Source organism: Mirounga leonina, unplaced genomic scaffold (assembly GCF_011800145.1).
Source record: "Mirounga leonina isolate KUSES-001 unplaced genomic scaffold, KU_Mleo_1.0 Mir_129, whole genome shotgun sequence".
NCBI lineage: Eukaryota > Metazoa > Chordata > Mammalia > Carnivora > Phocidae > Mirounga > Mirounga leonina.
The window spans coordinates 75,272,998-75,300,927 of record NW_023270323.1 but is presented as its reverse complement, the minus strand read 5'-3'; the positions used below and the strand labels follow the sequence as shown (position 1 = coordinate 75,300,927).

The 27,930-nt window shown below is 52.4% G+C and overlaps 2 protein-coding genes across 4 annotated transcripts in view; one reads left to right on the top strand and one right to left on the bottom strand.

Moving 5' to 3' along the window:
- Positions 1-24,596, top strand: part of STX18 (syntaxin 18) — a 117,385-nt gene extending 92,789 nt beyond the window's left edge. For all 3 annotated transcript variants that reach the window (XM_035005320.1, XM_035005322.1, XM_035005323.1), the window contains 6 exons: positions 4,275-4,390; positions 10,677-10,765; positions 19,797-19,855; positions 21,245-21,314; positions 22,848-22,928; positions 23,632-24,596. In XM_035005320.1, the coding sequence (XP_034861211.1) occupies positions 4,275-4,390; positions 10,677-10,765; positions 19,797-19,855; positions 21,245-21,314; positions 22,848-22,928; positions 23,632-23,727 (511 nt within the window). In that variant the 3' untranslated portion in view covers positions 23,728-24,596. The remainder of the gene's footprint in view (positions 1-4,274; positions 4,391-10,676; positions 10,766-19,796; positions 19,856-21,244; positions 21,315-22,847; positions 22,929-23,631) is intronic.
- A 215-nt stretch (positions 24,597-24,811) lies between these two features.
- NSG1 (neuronal vesicle trafficking associated 1) overlaps positions 24,812-27,930 on the bottom strand; it is a 28,730-nt gene continuing 25,611 nt past the window's right edge. Inside the window, exon 5 of the mRNA XM_035005324.1 lies at positions 24,812-26,273. Coding sequence (XP_034861215.1) covers positions 26,070-26,273 — 204 coding nt within the window. The 3' untranslated portion in view covers positions 24,812-26,069. The remainder of the gene's footprint in view (positions 26,274-27,930) is intronic.

Below are 27,930 nucleotides of genomic sequence, written 5' to 3'. Positions count from 1 at the left end.
TCTTAACTACAAAGGGGGAAAGAGTAACTTTGCGGTGGGGAAGCCTGGCAGCCACCACCTCAGTCAGGTGATCAAAGTGAAATCACGGACAACCTGGTGGAATGCACTGAGAAGAATGTAAATAGAATATCACTTTTTTATGCCAAAGATGTATAACCTGAATCCAGCCGTCAGGACGGTCAGACACCCTCAAATTGGGGAATGTCTTACAGGATAACTGGCACATCATCGTGCATCAAGGTCACGAAACTCGGGGAAAGACCATAGAACTGCTTAAACCAAAGGAGCCTGAAGACAAATGACAACCAGATGCCATGTGTGATTCTGAACTGGATCTTTCTGTTACAAAGGGTATCATTGGGACAACTAGGCAAAATAGAATGGGGCCCAGGGAAAGACTGGAAGTAGTGTAGTAACGTGAAATTTCCTGATTTTGATGGTCGTATTCTGGTTGTATCAAAAAATGCTCTTGTTTTCAGGAAATCCTAAAATAGAGTGAAGGGAGATCAGGTTGACAACTTACTTTCTGATGGTTCAGGAGAAAGGGTTCTTTGGACTGTACTTAAGATCTTTCTGGATGTGATTGTTTCACAACAAAGCAAATAAACCACAAGATACCATCTCACATTTATTAGAATGGCTAAAATAAAAATGACAGATGTCGGGGGACAGGTGTGCCGCAACTGGAACTCTCATCCGTGGCTTGTGGAAGTATAAAATAAGTCTTTATTAAAATAGCCAAATAATTCTCCTGAGTGCAGGGACCATCCTGTGCCCCGATGGCCCCACTCCTAGCTTCCCTGGGCCTACCATACCTTTTCTGCCCTTCTGTGCCTGGCAAAATGTTACTTCTTTCTCTAGAGTACACCCAAAAGTTATCATAAAGCCTTCATGATAAAAACTTTCAGCAAACTTGGGACTAGAAGGTGTGCATGAGAAGGTTCACTCAGTAGGATTAGGGTGTCCCAACTCTGCACATTATGAAGAAACTGGCTCTGGGCCAGTGCTTGGAAGATAATCTCCAAGCTCTTGGCATATCCTGCCTGCTAAGAGGGTGTTTTGTTTTGTATACCTGGAGCCTTGGACCGTCACACCGGAGAGTTTATGCTAACATTGTGATTTATGACTGGGGCCTTGGACCAAACTATTTGAATTTGACCCCTGGAGGAGCTGGAGACTGAGGAATTAAGGTCAGCTACTTGGTGCTCCATGCCGCATGACTGACTCCCAGTGAAACGCTGGATGCCAAGGCTCCAGGGAGCTTTCCAGGTTGACGATACTCTGTATGTGCACATGTTCTCATTGCTGGGAGAATTAGGTGCTGCCTGTCGTATTTCACTGGGAGAAGACAACTGGAAGCTTGCATTTAGGTTTCTCCTGGACTTTCAGGAGTAGAATTGAGTAATTCATCACATCCATACAACTCACAGTGCTCATCACAAGTGCCCTCCTCAGTCCCATCACCCATTTAGCCCACCCCCCACCCACCTCCCCTCCAGCAACCTCAGTTTGTTCTCTATTGTTAAGAGTCTGTTGTATGGTTTACCTCTCTCTCTTCTCCCCCCATGTTCATCTGTTTTGTTTCTTAAATTCCACGAGAACTGATCTCTTTATTTTTCTTTTTCCCATCTCGGAATACGATATCTCTTTCCATTTGTTACAGGGTATTTTTGTATCTTTCAAGAACATCTTTTAGTTTTTCCACACATGGGTTTTGGCTTTTCTTGTTAAATTTATGCTGTGATATTAGTTGTTGTTAGTTTTTTATCGTTTGTTTTGGCTATTGCAAATGGGCTTTTCTTTTTCCCTGAATCTTGTCACTGTCAACCTGGCACTTTCTGACGAACATTTAAGTCATTGTTTTGTTATTACAAGTAGTGCTGTGATCAATATCCTTATAACTATATCTCTGTGTGTATTTGTGAAACTTAGAGTAGCAGATGTATTTTCCAAAGATGGCTGCATCCAAACATATCCCATCCCACATGGTCTTATTAAAATCAGTTTGTCACTGCTCCCCTGGGAGGGAGATGTGAGGTCTGTGTCCCCTCCCCTTGAGCCTGAGGGGACCGTTGTAACTGCCTGGGCTGCGGTGTAGGGCAGAAATGACAGCGTGGGACTTCCTGGCTGTTATAAAAAGCACTGATGCTTCTGCCAGTCCCAAGGGACTGCCTGCTCTGGGGGGACAGTGACACTCGCATGGACCCCTGACGAGGGAACAAGGCTCCCGGCCGTCACCCGCTCGGCAGCCATGGGACGAGCCTCCTTGGGAGGGGATCCTCCCGCCTGTGGCAAACCTTCGGGAGATGCAGCCCCATCTGGCATCCGGCTGCCCTCTCAGGAAGGACCCGGAGTCAGAACTGCCCGGCCAAGCCACTCCCAAATTGTCTGGCCCCAGAAACACTGATGGATGGTAGATGATTATTGTTGTTTCGAGGCACTAAGCTTTAGACTGATTTGTTTCCCCGCCATTGTCGCTGGATGCTTAGGAAGGTTGATGTTATAGTTACTTTTGAAAATTCTTTTAGGAATGTTCGAGAAGAGCATTTCCTAAACAGCCTTTCTTAGCACCCTGGTCTTTTCCAAAAGCCCCATGAAAATGGTCTCTGGAAAAGACATCCTTTTTGGAAGTTCAGAATATATTTTAGCATTATTAAAGGCTCTAAAAATCGGTGGCGCTTGGGTGGCTCAGTCGTTAAGCGTCTGCCTTCGGCTCAGGTCATGATCCCAGGGTCCTGGGATCGAGCCCCACATCGGGCTCCCTGCTCAGCGGGAAGCCTGCTTCTCCCTCTCCCACTCCCCCTGCTTGTGTTCCCCCTCGCTGTGTCTCTCTCTGTCAAATAAATAAACAAAATCTTTAAAAAATAATAATAATAAAGGCTCTAAAAAGCTGTAGAGTAAAATACCCATCTAGCTTTGACTCAGTTTTCTCAGATTCATTTGACCAGAAGCCCCTTTTCATGGAACATGGTGGGTAGACTCTACTCTTCATGGAGCAGCTGTTAAGAGCATGCTTCTGAGGCAGGTTCCTTAAGTCACATCCCAGCCCAGCCATTGACTAAGTGTGTGACCTGGGCAAGTTTCCTCACTTCCATATACCTCGGTTTCCTCCTCTGTAAGAAGGTCATTAGTATCATTACCTACCTTATAGGGATGTATGGCATTAAATAAATTTATCCATATAACGTGCTTAGAAAAATGCCCAATACATAATAAGCCCTCAGTAAATGTTAGCTGGCATTAACAAGATCATCCTTGTATGTATTTACATTGTTCCTTTTATGTATAGTCTTCCTGGCTTGTAATATGGAATTCATCATCGATCTTTTTAGCAGTCTACCCATAATTTTTGTAGTGCTGTGTCGACTCCAGGAAAGCTATTACAAGGCTTGTCGTTTCATGATCAACAAGTTTTTTCTTCTACTAGCTAATTACTGACCATTATAAGGTATCCATTCATTCAACCTTATTTATTAAACACCAAATGCCAGGCACTCATGTGGGACCCAGGGCTGTGCAGCGACCATGGCCGACAGTCCAGGACCCTGCTCTGAGAGTGTGCCCTCCAGCAGAGCGAGGCATGCAGTAAACAAGTGAACTAGCAAGGTCATCCCAGACGCTGGTAACTGCCTATCTAGAGGACAAGGGCTATGGCACAGTGTGACATGGGGGAGCCTGCTTGAGATCGGAGAGCCAGGGTAGGCCTCTCTGAGTGAGGTGAGCTCGAGCCTAGCCCTGAAGGTGGAAAATAGTACAGCCCTAAGAGGGGCCCTGAGGCCGATGCCAAGTGCAGAGGCCTTGGTTCCTGAGACAAGTCGTTTGTATATTTATAGTTAACTTATTTAAGCTACTACTTATATATACTACATAATGTGGGGGCGTGTGCGTGTGTGTATTTAGCAACACTTTTGCACTGGTGTGAAACAACCAGCGTCCTGGATTTGTTGAACAGTCAGCCTCCACCACACGCGTGTTGAGTGCGGTGTCAGTATGTAGGGCAGGCTTGTGCGTTCTTTCCTTCAGCACCTACTGACTGCATTCCTCCCCTCGTGAGCTTTGGTGGGGGTGCCCAGTCCTCCCCCTGCAGGCGGTGACCCTGGTCCCTTGTAGTAAGTGCCCTGCTGGACGGGTGTTGGGATGGACACTGCTTAGCAACTCTGCTCTCTGGCAGAGGGCACGGAACACGTGTGCAGGGGTCACACGTGACTCCCTCTGTTGTCAGAATAGAAACTTATTGTGTCAGCAAATTATATGATTGCTAATTATCTATTTAGATCTAAGCTGGAACCAGAACCACATACAAAGACAAGAGAATCCATGTCCTCTGAGAAAGTTTCACAGAATCCTTCACAAGACTCTGAAGAAAAACCTGTCACTGAAGAATATCCAGGTATGCATTGAAACCAAAGTCTTGCCTTGCATCTCTTCCTTATGACGTGTTGGCAGAAATACAAAGCAGAAAAAGGAACCCAGTCCTAGACATCTTGCGGTGTTTGTACTTGCATAAAGCAAAGGAAACACAGAAGGGGCAGCCTTTTTTCTGTCCCAGTTGGAGCTGATGCCTGTTGGGGCACGGCGGGAGGATTCCTCCAGCTGCCCAGGAGCTGGCAGAGTCCAGGGAAAGGGCCTGAGTTGCAGTGCACCACCAGGGTGGGGGCTGGGGTCTCAGGTCTCAGGGAAGGTGGGGCACTGCCTCCCCTGCCCCCACGTGGTGCCCTGTCCCGTGATCTCAGCATCCTCTTAGCACCGACCCTGCGTGGCCACCCTGCGTAGGCAGCGCGTGCCTAGTTTGCCAGATCTCAAGTGTAGCAGGGGTGGGATTTTGCTTTGCACGAATGCCAGGATGATGGCATGCTGAGGGCCCGGGGGCCGGACGTCTTCCTCAGTTCCCTCGTCCGTGTTATCACAGTGACTGTCATTGCCTGCAGGTCTCCCAGATGCCAGGCACTGCCCTGAATCCTTACAGACACCACCACCATCCTTAGAGCAGCCCCCTGGGATGGATTTGGTGGCCCTGTTTTTAAGATGAGCCTTCTGAAAGGCTGTGAGAGGCTGGGAAACTTAAAAACTCATAAATGGTAGATTCAGGATTTATATGCAGATCTGTACTGCCCCTCCATCTGATTTATACCCTGCATTGTACAAGAGAGGGAATTCAGAATGCAGTGTGGGATTGAGCACCTGAACGATGCCAGGGGCTCTTTCTGTGGCTGGAAACAGTGTCAGTGGGGAGAGGTGGGGAGACCAGCATCTAATGAGCCCTCCACTGTGCTGGGCTCATGCTGGGCCATCAACAGATTGAGTCTCATTGGGTCTTTTGAGGTGGTGCTGTCATTTTACGTGTGCAGAAATGGAGCTTTGAAGAGATTGTATAACCTGTCCAAAGTCAAAACCGAGAAAGGGGCAGCACCTGGGTCACTCTTTATAGAGCCTGAGCCTGTCCTCTCTGGTATCTGCCCTGATCCATAGGCCAGAGGCCTTGCACACCTCCCATCTCCACTGGTCCCTAATAAAGGAAAACCCCAGCATCACTCATGAACTAACGGGGCCCAGCTTCTCATAAGACAACACCTAGGGATATCATGTCTACATTTACTCATGCCAGACACTGCATACTCGTTCCATCACTCATTCATTCCAGTAATAGCGGTAGGGCTGAGGAGAGTGGGGAGAAGCCAGTACAGATTCTTGGGGCCCAGCTGAGGGCAGATCTCCGGCGAAGAGCTGTCTGCCCTTGCTGAGCCCTGAGCCCACATGGAGTGCTGCCGTGCCAGGCACTGTGCTGGCTGCCGGGGACAGTAGTGAGTAGAAAACAAGACCCCTCTGCTTACAGGAAAACAGATGTTATGGAATAATCACACCCGGGTAGTATACAGTCATCGTACATGCTGTCCAGTAGAGGGTCCTGGTCAGAGGAGAGATTAGGCCTGTCAGAAAGGTCGGAGAGCTTGATATTTCAGTAGAGACCCAAGGGCCGTGAGGGGTGAAGCCTGTGTCTCTCTCGGGCAAGAGCGTCACAGGCCGGGGAAAGCAGACGTGCGGAGGCCCCGGGAAGGGAGCATGCCTGGCATGGTGGATGAGCAGCCCGGAGGCTAGAGAGCAAGGCAGAGGGCAGAGGGACAGCAAGCGAGGAAATGCCAGGGCTCCAGGCTGCTCGAGGACTGTGGCTTTTCCTCCGTAGGAGGTGGGAAGCCATGGGGAGGTCTGCACGGAGCACGGTCCCAATGAGCTGTGTTTGAGCAGGGCCCCTGCGGTTGCTCTATTGAAGAGAGAAATAAGGACAGTGAAGAGGTTGCTGAAGTCCCCCAGAAACAGGGTAATGGTGGAGCACAACAACATGGTAGCAGGGAGTGGGGGGAAAGTGCTGGCATTCTGGATACATTTTCAAGTAAAACCACAGCACTGGCTTCCTGAACATGGGACAGGCAACGAGGAGGGGTCAAGGAAGGTCGTGGAGGTTTTGACAAGGGAGAAGTTTGCTGTGCTTCACTGCGCTGTGGGAGATTGGTTTGATCAGGAACGCAGGGTCGGGCATGTTAGTTTTGAGATGCCTGGCAGAGATGTAGAGTAAGGAGTTGGGCTTACGAGTCTGGAGGTCAGGGGGCAGGTCTGTAGGCAGCATCAATCCCCTGAGACAGGCTGGGACCCCCCCGGAATGAGGGTGAGTGAAGAGAGGATGAAGGCCTGAGGCCTCCCAGCACTTCCGTCTTCCTGCTTTATCCTTCTCCCTGGCACGTGCCACCATCCTTCTGTTTGTTTTACTTGTGAATGTTCTTGACGATCTGTCCCTCCTCCTAAAACGTAGGTTCCGTGGGGACAGGGCTTCTGTGTTGTTTACTGCTCTAACACCAGCACCCACAACAACACCTGACACATGGAACATGCTCAATAAATCTCTGAAACAGTACATCACTGAAAACAGCGAAAGGAGGGAGGAGGGTGATCGGGAACACTGATTGCTTTTAGTTGCTGTGGAAGTGTTTCCTAAAGTAGAAGGAAACTCATGCCTCTGGGCAATAGGAAATACACCGTCAAAATGAAAGAACCCTCTTCTTCACGATTTATATTTTTATCTTAAAGTCAGTATTTGTTGTTTTGTGATCACGAGGTTGTCTCCTGACTCAGCCAGCCCACCAGATATTAAGGGCGAGCTCTCCAGTTTAGCTCCTGACCCCCGCGTAGGAGACAGGATTGTATGAAGAGTGTCTCTTCTGAGGCCGTCATGGTCCCAGCTCTAGCACCTCCTGGCACTTCTGAGCACCAGTTCCCCCATTTTTAAAATGGGGGTGATGATACCTACCTTTTAGGGGTGTGGGGAGGAGGGTGTGAGGTTGTCACTGGTTTGCCTTTGCTTACTGCTCTCCTTGCATCTTGAGACACTCCCCCACCCCCATCTTGGTCCTGGAATGGTCTCTGAGATGCCCTGTGGCCAGTGCTCTCCTGCCTTTTCCCCTGCACCCTAGCACCTGCCTGCTTCTGCCGGCTCAGCCTCACTGTCCGCCCCCCAACTCCACAGACCACCCTTTCCTTCAAATCATTTGGTGATGCTTGTTATGTCCTCTTTTCCTTAGCTACATGGAATCCCAAAGACTTGTAAAATCAGAATATTAAAAGTGTACACAATTTCCTGTCTGGACAAATTCCTGCATATATAACAGATCTTTTTTAAATACTTCAATTTTGTTGTTTTTTCCCAAAAGAAAGCTATTACCATTGCTGTATCCCACCTTTATCTATTACCTGTTCGTGGGTCTGTAAGGGAACTCGTGAACTTCAGGATAGGACTAGGTGGTATAGTTCTAGGCAGAGCTTGCCATGCTCCTGTTTTTTAAAAAAGCCACTGGTTGGGTTACTTTTCATTTAGTTAGCAGTATCCAGCAGCTCTGTGGTCATACAGCCCTTTCGTCCTCGTCAGATGTTTAGGCCGCCTTCTTCCATATTCTTACTATGCCAGCACAGGGTCTGCATGGACCCGTTGTTTGTTTTTTGTTTTTTAAGATTTTATTTATATTAGAGAGAGGGAACGACCTGGGAGTAGGGGAGGAGCAGAGAGAGAATCTGAAGCAGACTCCCCACTGAGCACGGAGCCCAACGGGGGCTTGATCTCATGACGATGAGATCATGACTGGAGCTGCAATCGAGAGTCAGACGCTCAACCAACTGAGCCACCCAGGCGCCCCCTTCATGTACCCATCTATAGTTTGTTTCCTTACACTGGTTTCCCCTAGCGTTAAGATGGGTCTGGTTATTTGTGAATACTTCCTACGCTTCTTGAATGAGCCATGGTTCCTGCCCTCAGGGAGCTCACAGTTGATGGGAAGGACAAGATTCCAGCCCCTGAGAAAGTGAGCAGTGCCCTAAGAGAGGGCACAGGTGGGAAGAACAGAGTTCAGTCAGAAGGGACTTGAGGAGGAGAGGCCCTGAGAAGTGAGTCTGGACCTAAAATGGAAACTATTCTAGGCAGAGGGAATGGCATGTGTAAATATGCAGAGGCCAGAAAGCGTGGAGTGGAGTGGGATGTAGGCAGCGCATGGAAAGGGCTGGAGTGCGGGGCCTCCGGCGGGCAAGGCGGGTGGGGCCCAGCCAGGCAGAGGGCCTGCACGGGTCCTGGCGCTGGGCCACGGGAGGGCTGCACAGAGGACGGTGTGACGAGTGCTGCATGTCAAGCTGGTCCTCGCGGCAGCAGGCCAGGGTGGCCCCCGACAGCTACTGAGGTCAGCAGCTTGCCGAGCACGCATCCTCTTAGCAAATTGGATGTTCCAGCTCAGAGCTCAGTTATCCTTGGAGCTGATGTGAATGACGTTTCTGTGTTCCTAATTTTGGTGTTCTTATCCTTGACATCAGAGTGAAAGCTTGATGTGGATGCCATAATGAGGTCACATAGGAAACAGAGGGCTCTAGGGGTGGAGGTAGGGTGAGTTAACAGTGCAGAGGCTCCTACCTAAAGATGTCCTGTCAGAAAAACAGCTCACCAGTTTCTATGGGTGCCTTCAGCCTCTCTTTTATATATGAGTTGTATTATATTTACATGTATATTATATATAAATTATATATAAATGTTTTTTATAAATATAATTCTAGCAAAAATAGCCATTTATTTTAAACTTGCACAGTGTTCTGGATGACATAGACATTTTTTTGTGATGATGCATTTGGAATGGTAATACCTTATACACAGGGTTTGCCTAAATTGCTTTCTCTAAATTGGTGCTATCATACGTTCTTTTCCCTTAGTCTTAAAAAAAAACCTCTGGACTTTTGCCCATCTCGTGGGGCTGAGCTCACTCTGGGAAATTTCCTGAGGTTGAGGAAGAAAAGAAAAAGAAGCAGTACTTGGCAGCCCCCTGACAAGCCTAGAAGCACGGCGAGACATCAGACGCAAAGTCACCTTTAGAAAGAGAGACCCCGTCACAGTGTGCACCAGGGGCAGATCCCTTCCATCCACTCCCCTATTCCCTCCGCACCCCCTTCGAGCCAGGCAGGCCTCTCTAGCATGGTCCTGGGTGGCACAGCCCTTCCTGGGAACCTGAGCTGTTGGTTCACTTCATCAAGTATCCATCACCTGTTTGTGTGGTTGCAGTCAAAAAGTTCTGTAAAGCGTTCCTCCACCTCCAGTCCACAGTTCGTGCTCAGGTCCCTATCCTGGAGTACACCAAAGAGCGCTCGAAGGATGGACTGGCACACGGTACCATTACACTAGGGAGAAACCCAGATAACCCAAGGTTTATCAGTGGAGGTACAGCTACGTAAGGGACAGTGCGTCCTTACAACGGAATGTTACGCAGCAGCTTAAAAGAGTGAAGCAGATCTATGTGACTGACGTAGGATAATCTCCGAGATATGGTGAAGTCATAAACAGCAAGTTTCAGAACAGTATGCTAACCCACAAAACTCCATACTGTTTCTAGACTGAAGTATGGGGGGAAGGCAGGGAGTTACATCTCTGCGTGTATGTGAACGCACTAGGTCAAGTCAAAGTGCCGACAGTATAGTTACTTCTGGGAGAGAAATAGGATTAGGGAGCAGTCTGTCATTTCCTGTATTTTTTTTTTTTTTTTTTTTTTTAATGAAAACACCCATATCTTCAGCAGTATTTGGAAAGCAGAGGGAGGGCGTGAGTGCGTCAGTTTGTGGTTTGAGGTAAAATACTCTTTTTTTTAAAGATTTTATTTATTTTTTTGAGAGAGAATGAGAGAGAGAGAGAGAGCAGGAGAGGGGGCAGGGTCAGAGGGAGAAGCAGACTCCCCGCCGAGCAGGGAGCCCGATGCGGGACTGGATCCCGGGACTCCAGGATCATGACCTGAGCCGAAGGCAGTCGCCTAACCAACTGAGCCACCCAGGCGCCCGAGGTAAAATACTCTTGACGACTGGTTCTGAAGACTGTCCCTTTGGTCTGCAACCATTGCTGAGATCACTGTGGCATTGACCCTGTGCGTGAGGCGCCTTCTCCCCCCACACGAGTGCACACTCATGTGCACGCACATGTGCACACACGCACACGTCTAAGCATGATAGGAGAACCATGGTGCGGCGCCTCAGTAACCGGAGGTGGACAAAGCTGTACGATCCCGTTCCATCCCATGTTCACAACGTGCCTGCATCCCAAGCCAGCCTCCTAAACTGAGTTTTTTGCCTTCTGCTTTTCTTCTTCTTCTTCTTCTTTTTTTTTTTAACAGAGAAAGTTCCGGCTGAATCGCAACCTGAACTGGGCACCTGGGGAGATGGCAAAGGTGACGATGAACTATCCCCAGAAGAAATACAAATGGTAAGGCTATTCTCTGCCCAGTCAGGTGTTGCTAACTGGTGTTAGTTAGGAGGTCATCCTAAATGCCCTTGCTCTGACTGTTATACCAGGTTTTAAAAGTTATAAATAAATATTTTAGATACAGCTTTTCCACTTGATTTCCTAATTCTTAATATGCTTTTCATAAGTTTTAAATTTGCAGTAGTGTAATTGAAGAAGAAATTGCCTTGGAATAATTTTACTAATGTTAGATTTCTTTTCAGCTGCAGTAAAATAGTCCTCCAGACTAAATGGCTCTTTTATAATTACTGCTGTGGTGCTTTTTAATTGTTTGAATTGCTGGTGTCATGCTAATGTGGAGAACGCATAAGTAATGACCGAAAAATGAAGAGTAACACCTTAACTGCTAAGGTCTAGTTGCCAGTCGTAGGCTGTCCTCTCTGGGTGAGTTTCAAAAGGAAACCGATAGTTCTGGCAAGAGCGCCTGCCAGCTCATTTACAGCAGTGTCTGTGTATACTTCAGACGTTGGTGTGATCGAGCCAAATGGAATCCGTCTTCCTGGGGCGGGGAGCAGGTGTTTCCTAGCGCGGCCCTGGCGAGACACTGTCCTCTGCCTACGGAGCTGGCAACCCGGCTCCCACTTGGCGCATTTCATTGGCTATCCCTGACAAGTGACAACACCTTAGCTGGTGCAGCAGTTGACGGGGGACGGAACTTTGCTGGGATCATCTTCTCCGTGATTCTCTTAACAGTCAGGCTCAGAGGTGGTGGTGCATCACCATCTCCTTTTAACTTGGGCAAAAAGCGGTAAAGTGTCTGGCCCAAAGTGCTCTAGTTAACAAGTGGTAGAGCTTACTAATCCTCAGTTCCCCAATTCCTAACCTAAAGCTCCTGTTCCAGAAGAGAGGCAGTAGAGCTCTGAGCCAAAAGCTCTGTCAAGTAAGAAAGGGATCCAGTCTCGTCCTGGCCTTGAGCCTCTTGGAGTCTGTGGCGTCTGTGTTGCCAGACTCTTTCTCTCCACTGTTGTCTTCATACCTTGCAGGTCTCAACTGTTGTGTTCTCAGAGACGCCCTCCCGACCACCCAGCCTGCAGAGGCCCCCAGCCACTCTGTCCCTGTACCCCCCACTTTATTCCCTCATCCCTCCACGAGAACAGGAACTTGTCTGTTTTTGTGGCCATATTCCCAGAGCCTAGAATGGTGTTCGAACGATGAGCGCCTTTGGTGAGTGTCATATAAGAACTATGGGCAGGATCATCAGTAAGCATTACTAGAACAATCTCACTTCAAGTTATTACTGCTATTATGTATACTCATGAATGTCCCCTATATGCCAGGCCTTTTACATATGTTGTCTTATTTAATCTTTGTAACAGTCCAGTGAAGCAGGAATATCCCTCTGTACCTTTGGAAAAAATAAGGCACCAAACCTCTAAAGCCCTCCAAGGCCAGAGGGCGAGTACAGCCAAGCCACGTCCTGTGGCCTGAGCCCTGGCTGCAAACCCTGCACTCTTCCGTGTATCACAGTCCACGGGAGCCCCTGGGGGGATCCGGTGGTCTAAGGGAGCGTAGCCGGTATTGGAGCCGTGTGGCAAACTGACATGGCCATCCTCCCGGGCTCCACTGAGCATGGCACACGCGAGGGTCTGCAGGCGGGGCCCCGCGAGGGTGGCAGGTGCGCCGGGCCGCTCTCTTGAACATCGGCGGCCAGGGGTGGAGCGCTGACTCAGAATCTTCCTGCTCTCCAGACTTGCTCTTTCTTCTCCGAGCCAGACCCACGGTGGGGCTCATGCCTGAGTGAGCCGACCAGGAGGGTCATGCGTCACGGGGCCAGGCACACAGCAAGTGCTCACAAGGTCCCCCAGCCTTCCCCCTTCGGAGTGGCAACACAGCTGTGCTGCACGGGCTGGAAGAGACCGGCCAGGGCGCGACGCTCGGGTCACAGCTACACGTGTGCGGAGGGGACTGAGGGGTGCCTGCCACACTCCCAGCGGCATCAAGGGGTCACGTGGGTGGGGACTGCAGCTCAGGGGCGTTTTGTATGTATTTTATACACAATATGGTTTCACAAACATTTACTCCCCGCCCCAGACGAGTGGTTCCTCTTTAAAATCAGCCCCTTAGAAGCACAAAACTGGTTGCGGTGATAGTCCTATTAGCTGTGACTTGCCTAGGACTTGCTTTGGGGACACCCTCAGAGCCTGTGGTATATGTTTTGGAAAAACCAGCAGAGCTGTCTTTGTTTTTTACGGGCAAAAGTAATTCTTAGTTAAGGAACTAATAAGTCAACTTTAAGTGGCTTGCCAGGCCCCTGCCTTCCTCCAGATTCTCCCAGGTTCCAGGATGGACCCTCTGACTTTGAGTAGGTGCTCCGTGCCCCCCAGGCCCAGCAGACGTGGGAGCCAGAAGCCTCGAATGTGGAGGGTGGCTAAGGAAAGACTGCAGTGTGGATTCCAGGTAGTCGGGAGGTGACGAGGGGTCGGTCAGGGCACAGCTGTGGAGGCAGAGATGAGAGAGGTGCAGGGTAGTGGACTGGACTGGACTGGGAGGAGGAGCCTGGAGTTTTCTGACTTGGGAAAAAGTGCTGGCAGTCAGAAGGGAGAGCAGGCTGGGTGGGGCAGGGGATGCCGAATTTCATTTTAGACAGGTGTGTGTTTGGGGCGCCTCTGGGACATCCATCGGAAGTGTCTGGTGGGCAGTGGGATTCGAGGCTCAGGCTAGAGACGTGAATATGGGAGGCATCCTACTGCTGATGTTTGAAACAGTTCATCCCGGGGAGAGAGGAGCGAGGCAAAGGACATCACCCTGGGGATGCTCCGCAGAGAGGCAGGCTGAGGCAGGGGAGCCAGCCAATGAAAGTGAAGGACAGTTAGATCATACTCCCTTCTTTTATAGCCAGATGATGGCGGAAGTTTCTTAAAATCTCAGTTTCTCTTCAGTTTGTACAGAATTTTATTAATGAAAATAATGATTTCATGTTCCCCCAAATAATGTAACAGGACCGCATTTCTTTGCTGGAGAAAAAATATGCATAGCTCTGTCTCTTGAATGATTTGTACATAAGCAGAATTTACCTTCTGTTTAAGGCTTTTTTCTTTCCTTTTATACACTTCATAAGTGAAGTAGCTAGAATAAGAGTCAGTTGTTTGCCAGAGAAGTTTGCCTTTCTCCTGTGGGTAGTGGTGAGCAGCAGAAGTTTGTTAACCTTTGCCAATGCATGACCTTTAGAAGCCTCTAGACGCATGCTGGGGTGGACCAGAGGAAGGCTGGCAGCCAGGATGTCTGTAATCTACTGATGCCCCATCCCAGTGAGAGATGATGAAAGTGCGTGGGCTCAGGGACTCGACAGAGTCGGTTACAAATCCTCTTTGTATCACTTACTGTCTGTGTAATTTGGGGCAGGAAAATTAGCTTCAGTGAACTTGCGTGTGGCAAGAATCACCACCCCACAGAACTGCTGGGAATGCAGTAGCTTGTGGAAGAGTACCCAGCAGCGCGCAGGGCCCATGGGAGCTGCTCGGCCGGTGTCAGCCCCCGTGCACATCCGCACTCACGGCACATCTCCGGAATGGGATTTAGCCAATGCAGAGGAGGAATAAAGATTCCCGTCATTAAGCTTTTCTGTGCATGATGACTGCTGATGCCCCGTGCTTCCACTTCCTGGTCCCGTCCTGAGTCACTGTAAACATGCTACTGACCATTCCCAATAATGCTAGTTATTTCGGGTTCCCAGTACTGGTGACTGAGGCCATCGGAACCGGCAAGACCTCCCTAATTTGTATTGTGTTCCTGCAAGTGGATTGGGCAGAGGGATATGATGTTCAGAACTTTGATGGCCGCCTATTTAATGTTCAGTTAACCTCTCTCTTAATTGGAAATGATAGCTAAGTTCCATATCTAACAGTCTGGCCAACCCAAATCTTACTTAACAGGCTCAACCCTAAACATGAAGAGAAAGAAGCAGGGCACTATTGGTTTTAAATTGGAAAGGGTTGCAGCAGATTTTGGTCATAATTCATAATCATTGTTTTGGAATTTTTCCTCAGGGTGAAATAATGAGTTAAGCTCTCTAATATCAATTTAATTCATTATTTCACCCATAGGAGCAGTTGTTACATGTTCCAAAATGGTTGCAGAGTGTTACATGATTTGCACAGTAAATTTCCATTTATAACCCATGATGCAGGTATATTAACGTTTGCGTTAATATAAGCAGATGTTTTGTGGTCAGGCTGAGTGAAACCAAATTGTTTTCTGATGTTACATAGAGAAAATACCTCCTTTTCTAAGCCTGCATTCATTTCACTTGCCTCAAGTGAAACCACCTGCATGTATTGATGTATTCCTTAGCATAATTTTTAAAGATGTGCTTATGACTTCTGTTCTTAAACCTACATGGAAGCTGTCCCTAGCCCCTGTCCCCTGTGGTAGCCCCTGGAAGCCCCAGGTGCCTGGCTGGCAAGGCTTTCGATCTGTGGCCACGCTCATGGCAAGAGTTGTTGGTAGAATCAGGGCACCACACAGCTGAGAGCTGAGGTCCACACCCTGGGGAGGTTTCAGGTTCACGGGGGCAGAGGTGTGAGGAGGGAGGGGAGGGTCACAGAGCCATGAGGATGAAGCTGTTGGGCACAGATAAATCACATCTGAAGACCCCTGAGAGGTCCTGGGCCAGGGGGGCAGACTGCTTTCTAGCTGAGCCCCTGTGGGTTCATAGTCTTCGGTTCAGTTAGCTGCTCTTGCGTCTTTGCAACGCAAATAACCTCTTCTGGCCTCATTTTATACTCAAAGGCCTTTGTACGAGTGATTTTCTTTTTAAAACTATAGTAAAAAGGATTAGATTAGAAAAGGATTTCTGTAACAATGTATTCACAATGTGGATTTGCATCCTTTAAACCAGATTATAAACCCTTTTGGGGCCCCCTATTTGGAAGTCTAACTGACTTCTAAATGGAATAAAGCAGTTAAATAATACTGCCTAACACGCATGTAACACACACCACATGCCAAGTACTGCTCTGAGCACTTCCACGTTTATTATGTGTGCCGCCCCATGTGGTGGGGACTGTTGCAGGCCCCATTTTATGGAGAGCTCCCAAGGCCTAGACCTTTAAATGTGGTGCCTACCACTGTGGTTGAGGGGTCAGGGGGAGGCTGCTGGGGGCATCGTGTCTGTGCTGAGAGCAAACAGTATGGAGTGGAAGGAGCCATGGCAGGAGGCCCACAAAGACAGTCTGGCTACTCTCATGCCTCTCGGGCCCTTCTTGTCCACCTTACCCATCATGCAGGCCGCACGTCCCCCTTTCCAGTGCCTCACAGAGATGGGTGACTTGTATCTTAGACCAGGCGGGTTTGCCTTCCTGGGGCCTTGTGGGTACCCCTGTCCTTGGTGCTGACCGTGGAGCCCAGGCCCTGCACCTTGTGACGTCCCCGTCCCTGTGGGGGACAGATGTTGTGTGAGCGTTTCTCATGCTGGGGAGAGTGAGATGACCTGGAGACACAGCGGCCCTCTAAAGTTTGAAACCAGAGAGGTGGAAGGGGCCTTCAGAGCATTTCATGACTCATTTTGCGTATCTGGAATCTCACTCCCAGAGAGATTAATAATAACAATGAGCACTTAGTGAGGGCTTCCTGTGTGCCATGCATTTTGTAAGCAACTTACATGTATTAGCACATCTTCCTCTTAACAGCTGCTAATTAAGTACTATTATCATCCCAGTGACAAAGACAGAGGCACAGGAAAGTTATTTGCCCAAGGGCATACAGCTTAGAAAGTAGAGGAGCCATTCCTCCCCACCCTCGCATCCTCACCACCCCCGCATCCTCACCACCCCTGTTTACAAGGAAGCCCTGTCACATGACTGTCCAGACAGAAGCCAGTGACTGGTCCAGGGTTATCCAGGGAGTTGCTGCGAGGCCACAGGGGCTGGCTCACTGAAGTCCCAAGCAGTCCACCGCCTGCCCCTGCCAGCCAGCATTTGTCGCTCCCTGTCTTATCAGCAGATGAGACGTGAGGTATTCGGGTTTGCCACCACGACAGCATCGGAAACCACCCTGAGATCTGGTGCAAGTGAATGTTGTCAGCAGCCTGGCCAGTACCCGATCTACCTGAGCCCTGCCAGGTCTATGAAGTGACTACCTTGCACTTGGCTGTGGGAAATAGGTTTTGTTGTTTCTGGAAACACGGTGTCATTGTAACTCCCACCCCCAAATGGAGGCCTCTTTCCCTGAAGGTCTTGGCCTCGGCAAAGCTCTCTCCTCAGCCCTATGGCTGCTTGATCCCTTGAGGCATTTGTTTCTCTCACTTCCTCCAGGGACTGGGTACTTCTCGGTGGCTTTAAGAACCCAGGGGTTGAAAGGAAGTCAGGGCCAGAATCCGGTCCCACTCCTGATCGCTGCTGACAGGAGTCCTGCAGAAGTAACAGTTACCTGGAGGCCTTAAAGGAGGTGCGGCGGGGGCCACGTGCCCTGGACTTGGGGAGGAAACAGAGAGCTTTGTTCCCAGGGGACATTCCAGTAATAATAAACCACCTCACACCCCTACTTAATCTTGCTTAGGAACAGTTTAAAAAGCATAAAAGGGCTGAGGACTTAAAAGGACAGGGCCATATTTTGTCGTTAGAAAAATGAGAAAATGCCCCCTGCAAAAATAAGTACATGAAACCCTGAGTAGTACCTGGGAGAATTCTTGAAAGTAAATTAGTACCTACATGCTAAGTAATTGTAATTTTCCTTAAATACTGGACTCTTTTTTTTTTTTTTTTTAAGATTTTATTTATTTGACAGAGCGAGAGAGGGAACACAAGCAGGGGGAGTGGGAGAGGGAGAAGCAGGCTTCCCGAAGAGCAGGGAGCCCGATGTGGGGCTTGATCCCAGGACCCTGGGGTCACGACCCGAGCCGAAGGCAGACGCTCAATGACTGAGCCACCCAGGCGCCCCAAATACTGGTCTCTTAAGTAACTGTTAACAGAGCCGATACCTTCAAACTCAAAAGTGAAGTTTTTATTCCCTTAAACAGCCTGCTCCATGTATAATGAGAAGGGCCGTCTGGGTACCGTGGGGGCAGCCAGCAAGGCAGCCCACCGCCGGGGGCTGGGGCGGCCCTTCAGACGCTTCCCCAGCATATCTGCCCCTCTGCAAGCTGTGCTCGCCCCCCCAACCCCAGTCTTCTGACCCAGTGGGTCTGGGGTCTCGGAGTGGAGGTGTCTTTGTGTTTGGACAAGCAGCAGGGCTGGGGACTGGTGCCCTGGAGCGTGTCAGGCCCTGCCCTGCGATGGGGGCGCCAGAGGGGAAGGGCCCACCCCAGGAGGGAAGATGCCCCAGTAGGGGCAAGAAATGTAGCGATGGGCCAAGTGCAGAGGAGCTTTTTACAAGAGGAGATGGAGGAAGGTGATGAATTCTGCCTGATGTGTCTGGTCACTAGGAAGGTGCTGGGCTGGCTTTCGAGGGACCAGCTGGGGAACTCCCATCAGCTCTCAGCTAGCCTGTGCTGAGGGTGGGCAGCAAGCTCCAGGAGAAGGCCGCATCTCTGCGCTGATCTGCAGGGCCACGGGACGGGGCCGGTGTGGTGCGGTGTGATGTGACCAGCATCTTAGATTGCTCTGACCGAGGACTGGGGGACAGACTGGAAGAGACTGAAAGACGATGAGGGCAGAGCTTAGGTGCCAGGGAAGGAATGGGTGCAGCAAGGGTGTGGCGACAGGACGGAAGGCACCCACATGGAGGGCTGGAGGGACATGAGAGGAGGAAATGACCCCCCCCCCCACCGTGTCCAGTGAGTGAGAGTGAGCGAAGCACAAGGGGAGGACGGGGAAACGCAGGGAGGGGTGAGGAGGTGTAGCAAAGGGAGCAGGGTGGGCAGGTGCAGAGGTGAGCGAGCACAGCTCCTTCCCTCCCCGTGAAGTGGGAGCCAGATGGGGCGGCAGGGAGACCGTGGGTCCCTGCATGTGACATGCTCAGCACGGCCTTGGTGACCGTTGTGACTTCCATAAGCATTTTCTCTTCCCTCTGCTGTTTTACTGGGCAAGGGGTAGCCGGATCTTCAGTCGGATGGCAAATCCTCCGGATGGCGAGAGCTTGCTTCCATTTGCTCCCCATGCAGCGCCTGGCACGGACAGTGTCTCCAAAAGTAGCTGTGGACATAGCTGCAGCTTTAACAGATGTGAAAGGAAGAATGGGCGTGCGGTCCTTTCCAAGTCGGGTTTGACATGGTTCCCACCCTCAGCCAGCTCCTAGTCACACGGGGCATTTGGGACATGCTTATGACAGGGCCTAAGATCTCCTAAGAGATGTTCGGAAGGTGCTAGGCCAAGGTTAGAAAAATTAGAAACAGCTTCAAGCTCAGGGGCCCAACATAGGTCACGGAGGAGGTGGCCTTGGAGCTGGGTCTGTGGGACATGGGCGAGGAGTTGTGGGTTGAGTGGGCATGCGAAGGAAGGGTCCTTGGTCCTGTAGGTTGGGGGGAGGATATCATCTGGCCCCACACCATGGCGAAGCTTCAGACACGCCATCCTTTTGTTGGGCCAGGGTCAAGTCGGCAAGAAGGGCCGGGAGAGCAGCTGTCTGCTCCACAGTCACCTGGGCTCTGGCGAGCTCCCCCGTGTCAGGGTGGCATCTCACCCAGACCGAGTCCTGAAGCCTGGTCTCCAGCCTGAGCCCTGGCAGGACAGCTCCTCTGGACCCCAGACCCCTGCTCCTGTGGTGGTGGGCTGGCCAAGCGTGGCTCCCAGCTAAGCTGCTGGGCCTCACTGCTCCACTTAAAACGGACGGGCCCAGAGGCCAGCAGCTCAGGCCCGTGGGAGCCGGAAGGGAGCAGGGGCAGGATGACAGGCCGCCCGCGCCTCCGTGGCTCACCTTCGCGAGCATCAGGGCGGCTTGCAGGCGGGGACAGGTCTAGCCACAGGGATGTTGTCATGCTGATGCCGGAAAGAGGGACTCAGTGGCGATCCTTAGCGGGCAGATCAAAGATCTCTGTGCAGACGCCTTGCTAGATGCTTGCCTTTGGCTGTGTTGTTTTGAGTATGACATCATCCTTAATGTGTTTCTTTCCTTGCAGTTTGAACAAGAAAACCAGCGCCTAATTGGTGAAATGAACAGCCTGTTTGATGAAGTGAGGTGTGTATGTGGTTTCTCTGGGCTGATGGCCTATGTGATAGCTTTCCCAGAAACTGGGAACTTGACTAACTTTGGGGCCCCGGCATCCACTTGTGGCCCTGGCCACAAGCACCCCCCCACACCTTGAGCCATTCGGGGGTCGAGGCAGCTGCCCAACTTTATTGACTCCCCTCAGCTTGTGGGCCCGTGGGAGGTCCCCCCCCACGTGCTGCTCCCAGTGACTGCAAATTGCACCAGATACTGAGTGCCCCATGTGGGGGCTGTTTGCACCTCATGACTCCCCAGTGAGATGGGGGCCTCGTGAAGAACCGCTGGCCGGGGCAGCCTCCTGCACTTGGCTCTGCCAGGGTCTCTCTGCTCCCGCAGCAAAGGGGTCGGCAGCACCAAAGGCAAGTGGCTGTGTTCGCCCATGTGAACCATCGCTGGCCGGCCCTCTAGGGGAAGCGCTTGGGGCCTGTTTCCCGGAGAACGTTTGAACCATCCGAACGGGAGGCCTGGGATTTTGCAGGGCACAGAAACCCTGCCGCTGCATTGTGGGCTCATCCCAAAAGAAAACGCATCCTGGCGCTGTACCCACAGAGCCCTGGGGATTCCGCCTGCAGGAGTTTCCCTCTGACAGCTCCCGTGCTCTTCTGTGGCCTTCGCCCTTCTTCTGTGGGCCTCCTGGTCCTTGCCCTGAGACTCCGCCCTCATCGTCCCTGGCCCCATCCGCTTCGCTCTCCCTTCCCGCGCCTAGAAGCTCTGGGAGGAGTGGCCGCCTCCTGCCCTTAAGAGCGGCCTCCTGGGCTGGGAGCTCAGCCGTCCCCATTTCTAGACCTACTCCAGCCCCCAGCCCACCCCCGGGGGCGCCCTTGCTGGCCCTGAAACAGGGAGAAGCTCAGACACTTGGTTGCTGAACCCAGACATATTTTTCAGATGGAATCATAGTTTTTCCTTTCAACAGGAAGTCGGTTTGAGTGACAAATATGCTCTCCTTCAACCTACTGAGCAGTAACAAAGTTGAGTTGTCAGCACATTCTGGTGGTTTCTTTTGAATCCCCACCATGTTACTGTGGTTACTAGATTGGGTACAGGCCTTCTAGAAGACTGTCTTTTGTAACCAGGGGTGCGGACTCCAAGGCAGGGGCACAGTGGGTCAGCTGAGAGGGGAGGGCAGGTTTCTAAATTGTGGTACACGCCCCCAAGCTGAGAGACTTCAACGGAGAGTCAGGAAGTAAAATGTCTATCTCCTTTCCTGAGCCCGACATGGCGCCCCCTCCCTCTCTGGAGGCTGTGGTGGTGTCCCCTCCATTTCTCACTTAGACGGTCCCTTTAGAAATGTGTAGCATTCTTGTTAGGACTACCAAGTACTAATGGTTGTCTGTGACTTTTTTTTCTTTTTTAATGAAGGCAAATCGAAGGGAGAGTGGTTGAAATTTCCAGACTCCAAGAGATATTCACAGAGAAGGTTTTACAACAGGTAAGAAAGAAAAAAAATTATCGTTTAAAGTTCTGGCTTAAAAGAATATACTGTGAAGTCCGGGTATTTCCCGAGAGGTTGCCTGATCTCTGCAGCCGAGCACCCAGAGCCGTGTGCCTTGGCCAGTGGGCACTCAGAGGGCTCCTCGGGGGAGGGCCTCTCGTCCCCCTGGTGCCGCCGCTGTGCGTGGCGGGGAGCTCTCTGCTCTGGACCCACTGGCCGGCCCAGGCCAGACCGAGTGCTCACCGCGAGCGTGCAGTGGGACACGTGGTGAGAGGAGTCAGGTAGATCTTCGTTCTGGATGCCCTCGGGTAACCAGGGTGGCCTCCCAGCTACGGTTTGCCCGTCTGTAAAGTGGAGTGACCCTTGCAGGGCCGTTGTAAGGCTCAGAGATAACCCACAGGAAGCATCCGGCACAACGCCTGCTGGTGGTAGCTTCTCAGCCGACCTTTACGAGCCCAGACTCGGCCCTCTCCGAACGCCAGGTCCGTGCCCTCAGCTGTCACGTCCACACAGCAGACAGGATTGTTCCCGTGAGAGGATTTTCATGTTACTTGTACCTGCCTCCCCCGCTAAAATTCCTCTAGCCAGTAACTGGCAAAACTGTTACAGACCTGATCAGTTTGTCCTTTTGTTTGGCGCATCCGCAGACCGTGGAAGGGTTTCAAAGACAGAATCATTTGGCTCCGTTGTGTGAAACTGGGCTAGTTGGCTTAAGATACCCCACTCACAAAACCTGCCCTAAACCTCACAGCCACGAGGCCGAACAGTTTGCGAGTTCAGGCTCGTAGGGCTGTCCTTTTTAATAGCACACTGAAGGAACTCTTCACTTAGCACCTAAACCTAAACCAGCAAGGCCAGCGGTCCGTGTCAGGGCACACGCCTTGTTTCTAGAGGCAGCTGCGCCTGGGAGGAGCGCTCAGAGGCCAGCAGGGTCAGACGGGCTGCCTCCGACCCGGGGTGCCCTCCACGGCACGGGTCGGGTGTCCCCTGCCTCGCGCTCAGAGCTGGCCTAGAGGTACCAGGCCCCCGCCTGGCTCAGGGCAGCCTCTCAGTACGTGGGAGCCAATGTGTGTACATTTTAGCCCTTTCTTCTCTAGCATGTGTTTTAAAGCACACGTGTGTGGAAGCTTACGTCTCTGGACGTCAGAAAGAGTAGAGACCAGAGGGGGAGGCCCTGGCCTGTGGTGGCTACCGTGTAGTCGGCAGCTCTCGTGTTCGTCCCTTCCTGCCCGGCGCGTGGCACCGCAGGTCGCAGCTGGGGGTGGAAGGGGGCACAGGCCCTGGGTTCTAGTCCTGGTCCTGCTGCCTGGTTGCTCTGTGACTTCGGGCAAGTTACCGAACTTCTCTGAACCCTAAGTTTCCCTTTTGCAAAACGGGGCTGCTGCCTACCCCTCGGGGCACCATGAGGACTCACGGGCTCATATTTGTAAAGTCCCGGCCCTTCGTTAAGTGGCAGCTGGTGGCTTCTGATGTCTGTACGCTTGGGGAAGGAGACAGAGATTGGGTCTACCTGTCACTCTCCTTCCCCAGGAAGCCGAGATCGACAGCATTCACCAGTTAGTTGTCGGGGCAACCGAGAATATCAAGGAGGGTAATGAAGACATCAGAGAGGTGAGAACTTTTGGGCCCCCCAGGCCTCCCCAGTGTGGCACCGAGTCGGGGCGGCCTGACCGCCTTGCTGGAGCCCAGCCCCCAGGGCTCCCCACCTGATGGCGCCGGACGGTCCCATTTCCACCCCCACCAAACCCTGGGCCCCCGCCGTTACCAAGAGCTGTGACTCACCGGCCTCCAGAGGAGCCACTTGAGGCGCATGAGGTCACTGTTGGCAAGGGCCGGACCAGCTCCCTCAGTCCAGGGGTGGGCGCTGCTGGAGAAGCTTGCTGAGCGCCCCTGCCCCACCCCGAGGGCCAGGGCCCTGGTCCCTGTTTTTTGGGGGCCACCACAGTGGGCTCTGTCGAGCGGACTCTGTCCTCTGAGCGTGGGGCTTGGGCTGGGTTGATGGGCCACCACTGCCACTGTACTGTTGGGGGACCGTGGCCGGTCGGGTGTGTGGCTTTAACCCTGGGACACGCGTGGGCCATTTCTGGGTGTTTCCTGGGAGAAAGGCGCAGGATCTCTGAGTGAGGGCCAGCGGGTAAGGGAAATACCTTTTTGCTGATGGATTCTAAACCCACTCTGTGGTCCTGCCGAGTGACTACGGTAAGCAAAGGCCCAGCAGTGCACCTACAGCCCAGTGGAGGGAGAGTGCTTCTGAAAGCAAAAATCCCTGGTGACGCAAATCCCTGAGCTACTGCCCCCCCCCCCCCCGCCCCAGGCCATTAAAAACAACGCCGGCTTCCGCGTGTGGGTCCTCTTCTTCCTGGTGATGTGCTCCTTCTCCCTGCTCTTCCTGGACTGGTACGACGGCTAGCCTGTCCCCGCTGCTCCTGGCAGACGGCGCGCCCTTGAGGGTCTCCAGCAGCGGAGCGGGGCTGCGAGCAGATTGTATCATGAGCCGTTGGGGGGAAGGGGGCTGGGACAGATGGACACTCTCACGAAGGGACACCCACACCTGTGGTTTAAGCCCATTTGGTAGCTGAGAAAGAAAATAAGGAACACAAAGGGAAAGGGGCCTGTGTAGCGAAACTGACGCAAGGTGGGGGGTGGGGGTGGGGGCGGTTCCGGTTCCGGCTGCACCGGAGACCATGTGGAGGGGCTGCCTGGAGGCCGGGCTCAGGGAGGCTCCTGCCTTGGCCTTCTGGTGGCTTCGGGAAGAGCGCTGGCTAGTAACTTCACAACAATGATCATTTCTTTGTTTCCTGTGGCATCTTATCTGCCTGAGCCCTGTGATAGTCACCGTATTCTAGAGAACGCCCCTTTGCCCTGTTAATGTAATAAATGCAACTAGAGCTCCTTCGTGTCCTGTCAGCGGGTCTGAGCAGAGATGTGCAGCGGACGCCTGCCTGCCGGGTGGGGCAGAAGTGTGGGGACAGACTCTGGCCACTTGGCAAGGGGCCCCTGGGGCCCAAGGAGCTTTTGTCCAGAGCAGGAACCTGGCCTGCAGCTCCTGGACTGTGCGCCTGACCGTCGAGGAAACAGGAGCGCCTGTTTGCAGTGGGGAGCCCAAGACTTCTGGAGCCACGTCTGTGCAGAAAGCACGCAGGTGTTCGCGGGGCCGCACCCCCATGTGCGTGCGGATGGCTCCCCCGTGTGCGGTACGAGTCTGTGTTCCTTGCGTGCCCAGTCAAAGTGTCAGAAGTTACCTGCGAGTGAATTTACATCAATAAAATGTCTACTAGACGCACAGAGGGGTGTGTCACCTCAGTGGGGCATGTCCACGGGCCTGGCCGCGCTCACAGATGTACGGTCCCTGCTCGCCGTGCGTCCTCGCGGCCTTCGCTGCATGCAGCTCAGGCACGCTCCCCTTCCCCGAGCCCATGGTCATGGTTTCAGAACACCCTTGATAATAAAATCGGGTTTAGGAAGCAGTAACGGAGTCGGCCGTGGCCACCAGGCTTGTTTGCAACAGATCTTGCACTAGTTGTCATTTATTTTTGATCTACTAAAAAACAGTGAAACTTTTGACATGTCCACCAGAAACAACACATTCAAATAACATGGAAGAAAAGGTCTGCATATGTCTTTTTTCTATTTAATCGTCTTATACACTTATCTAACTGGCAATTTTGTAAACATATACTTTAATGTCAAGATTCAGGTTGAAATAGCATTTTCTTACAAAGATTGTGAATTGAAATGTCATCAGTGGGTTTGCAAGTTGCCACACCAGCCCCGCCCAGCCTTTCCTGCCTGCTTCTTACATCAAAGGAGTTCTGGTTCACAAAATAAAAATTAGTCTTGGTTCCCCAGCAATTACATTTTCACTTTTCCAACACAAATAAGTTTTTGAAAACTAACTTAGGGGCTAACAGGGCTAACAGGGCTGTTGGTGCGAATTTATTCATAACAGAAGAGCACATAAAGACCAAAGGGGTTTCGTTCCTATTCAACACATCACAGAGCAGACGGACTACCTACAGGGCTTCTGACACAGTCCTGGAGCCCGTGGCCCAGGGACCTCGCTTTCCATAGCCCCTCACCTCACATGCTGGGACACGGTCTGCATGCACTGGAGCGAAACAAGGGTGCTCTCTGCACCAAGATGCCAACTCCGGTGTGTGGGGGCGTGGAACAGAGCCCCCCAAGTGTGCTTGGCTGCGGGACACTTGCAACTTAGGGATGAGCACGGGGAAAGCGCGCTTGCCCTATTTCCTTCCTTCTCTACACCGCTCACTACCATGCGTCCTGGAGACGGCACTGTTGCCGCCTGATTGGAGGTTGGAAGAAATTCTGAAGTACAGCTTGCTCTTAGCAAAGTGGGGCTCCCTCTAAATATGGCTGTGGAGTAAGGACTGCAAACAGCGAGGGTGGGGGCGTGGTAAACAAAGTCCACAAAATGCATTATCTGAATCCAAACCCCTTGCGTATCTGGTGTAAATTTATTTTTTGATACCATCCAGTAAGTCCCAGTAAAGTAGCTAAATTAAGACTCCTTATCACGGAAAGTGGTGTCAGAGCTCTTTAAGCAGTGCTGAGATGCACTTGGGCCCGCAGGCGGCCGGCAGCAAGGTTTATTTGCAAAGCGGCATCAGCAAACAAGCAGTTGCACCATAAATGAGCGACCTCTAAATTATCGGGAATTATATTTAATGAAACGTCCCTCCGAGTCCCTTTGTTACCTTCAAGTGACACATCGTAAGGAACCTGCCCACCTCACTGGGCCGACTTCTCGGCGGCTTCGGTCTCCTGCTCGGACAGCTTCTCTTCCGACAGAACGGACATCCAGGGTGAGACCGAGCGTGTGATGCTCTGCTTGGCCAGGTTGTAGTGGTTGATGACGGTGTAGAATTTCTCCCGGGCGCTGGAGTCTTGCTCCGCGTAGTAGCTCTCCAAGCCTTCTGGAATGCACTGGGTGTTCTGAAAGATAGAAAAGGCCCCTGAGGTGCGTGCACCAAGGCTGGAGGGATGCCAGTGTGGGTCTCCAGGGTTTCCAGGTAACCCCCTTCCAGATGTTTACTGAGCACCTTCCCGGGGCCGAGAGGAGAAATACACAAATGAGCAAAAGCGGGCATGGGTCCTGGCCTCGGCACAGCCCAGGGACCACCCGACAGCGATTTATGTCATGACAGGGCCGACCTCTCCAACAGCGGTGCTCGGGGGGCGTGTGTGTAACAGGACGGTGGCCTTCCTGCTTCACTGAAGAGCTTACGCTAGTTGTCATTTTACATCTACCGGAAACCAAGTCAGAAAGGCCTCCTGGGAGCTAGGTTTGTAGTAGGCCTTATCCGGGGGGGGGGTCATGGGGGGCCCAGAGGCAGGGCAGGCCGGCCTCGCAGGCAGCAGCATGGGGAACACGCTGGGAAGGGTGGCCTGGGTCAGAGAGGCAGTCACACAAGGCCTACAGGTCCTATTAGGGAGCAGTGTGACCTTGTGACCCAGAGAGCAGCAGGACGTCCCCAAGGACCCCAGACAGCATGTTTGGGGGGGGGGGCGCTCTCCCAGGCAGCTGTCCACGAAGGAAGAGGCTCTGTCCCTACAGGCCACAGAACCCTGGGGAGATGAGGGCCGGGGGAGACCAGCCCATAGCTCTCATCAGCTCGCAAAAGGTCTAGGACCGCAAACAGTTGAGACCCTACACCCAGGCTGCCTTTCCTTATTCAGGAGCCAACCTAAGCCACTGCCCCCCCACAGCTGACGTGGCCAGCCCACACAATAGCTGCGGGGCTCAGCAAGCCCACAGGGGAGGTGGGCGCGGCCGCGATCGGCTCCCCCAGCCAGCCCCCAGGGCTAGGCGGGCACCTGGCGCCCAGCGCTCCCAGCAGCCGGGAGAGGCCGTGGGGCTAACTTCTGGCCGGTGGGACAGGAGTGGAGGTCTGTCCACTCTCTCCCGCAGCCCTTCCCCGGCTGGCTGACTGCGCAGGGAAGGGTGATATACCCTGGGGGCTGGCAGGGCAGCAGAAGACAGAATCGGGGCTCCAGGGTGACCTCACAGAGCCCCGCCGCCTTCCCGCGGGAGCCTTAACGGGACAGAGGTCGCCCTTCCATCTCGTGGAAGCCCCGCTTCCTGTGTCTGAGCAACTAAAGCCAGGCTCACCATCAGACAGCAAAGGGAGACCGCAGCTAAGACCGGTGCCTGGCCTCGGCCACCTCCACGGTCACCAGGAAGAGGGTCACAGCCCAGATTCTCCGCCCACCCGAGGGGTCTGACTCGGCACATCCGTGTGGGAGCGATCTGTATGCTTCAACAGCCCAGGTGATCCTGAGGCTCGGCACACCGAGTGCCGTCTGTCTCGGCTGTGGTCACCCTGCTGGTACACGCAAAGCCGGGACCTGTAGCCCGAGCGCCGCCCAGGGCACTCTGACCAACTCCCGGGGCTTAGCAAGAAACCCAGCCGCTCAGGGTGTCCACTTACCTGCCCGGGGCAGGCACCATGTGGACAACGTGACGGGACCTCTGAGGACCGCATCTCTGGGCACCTCGGGCCACCGCTAGGATGGCTGGCCACAGCTGCTGCGCCGTGGACGTGGGCGCTGGGAGACCTCAGGGCCAGCCCGGGATGCGGCCGGGAACCGC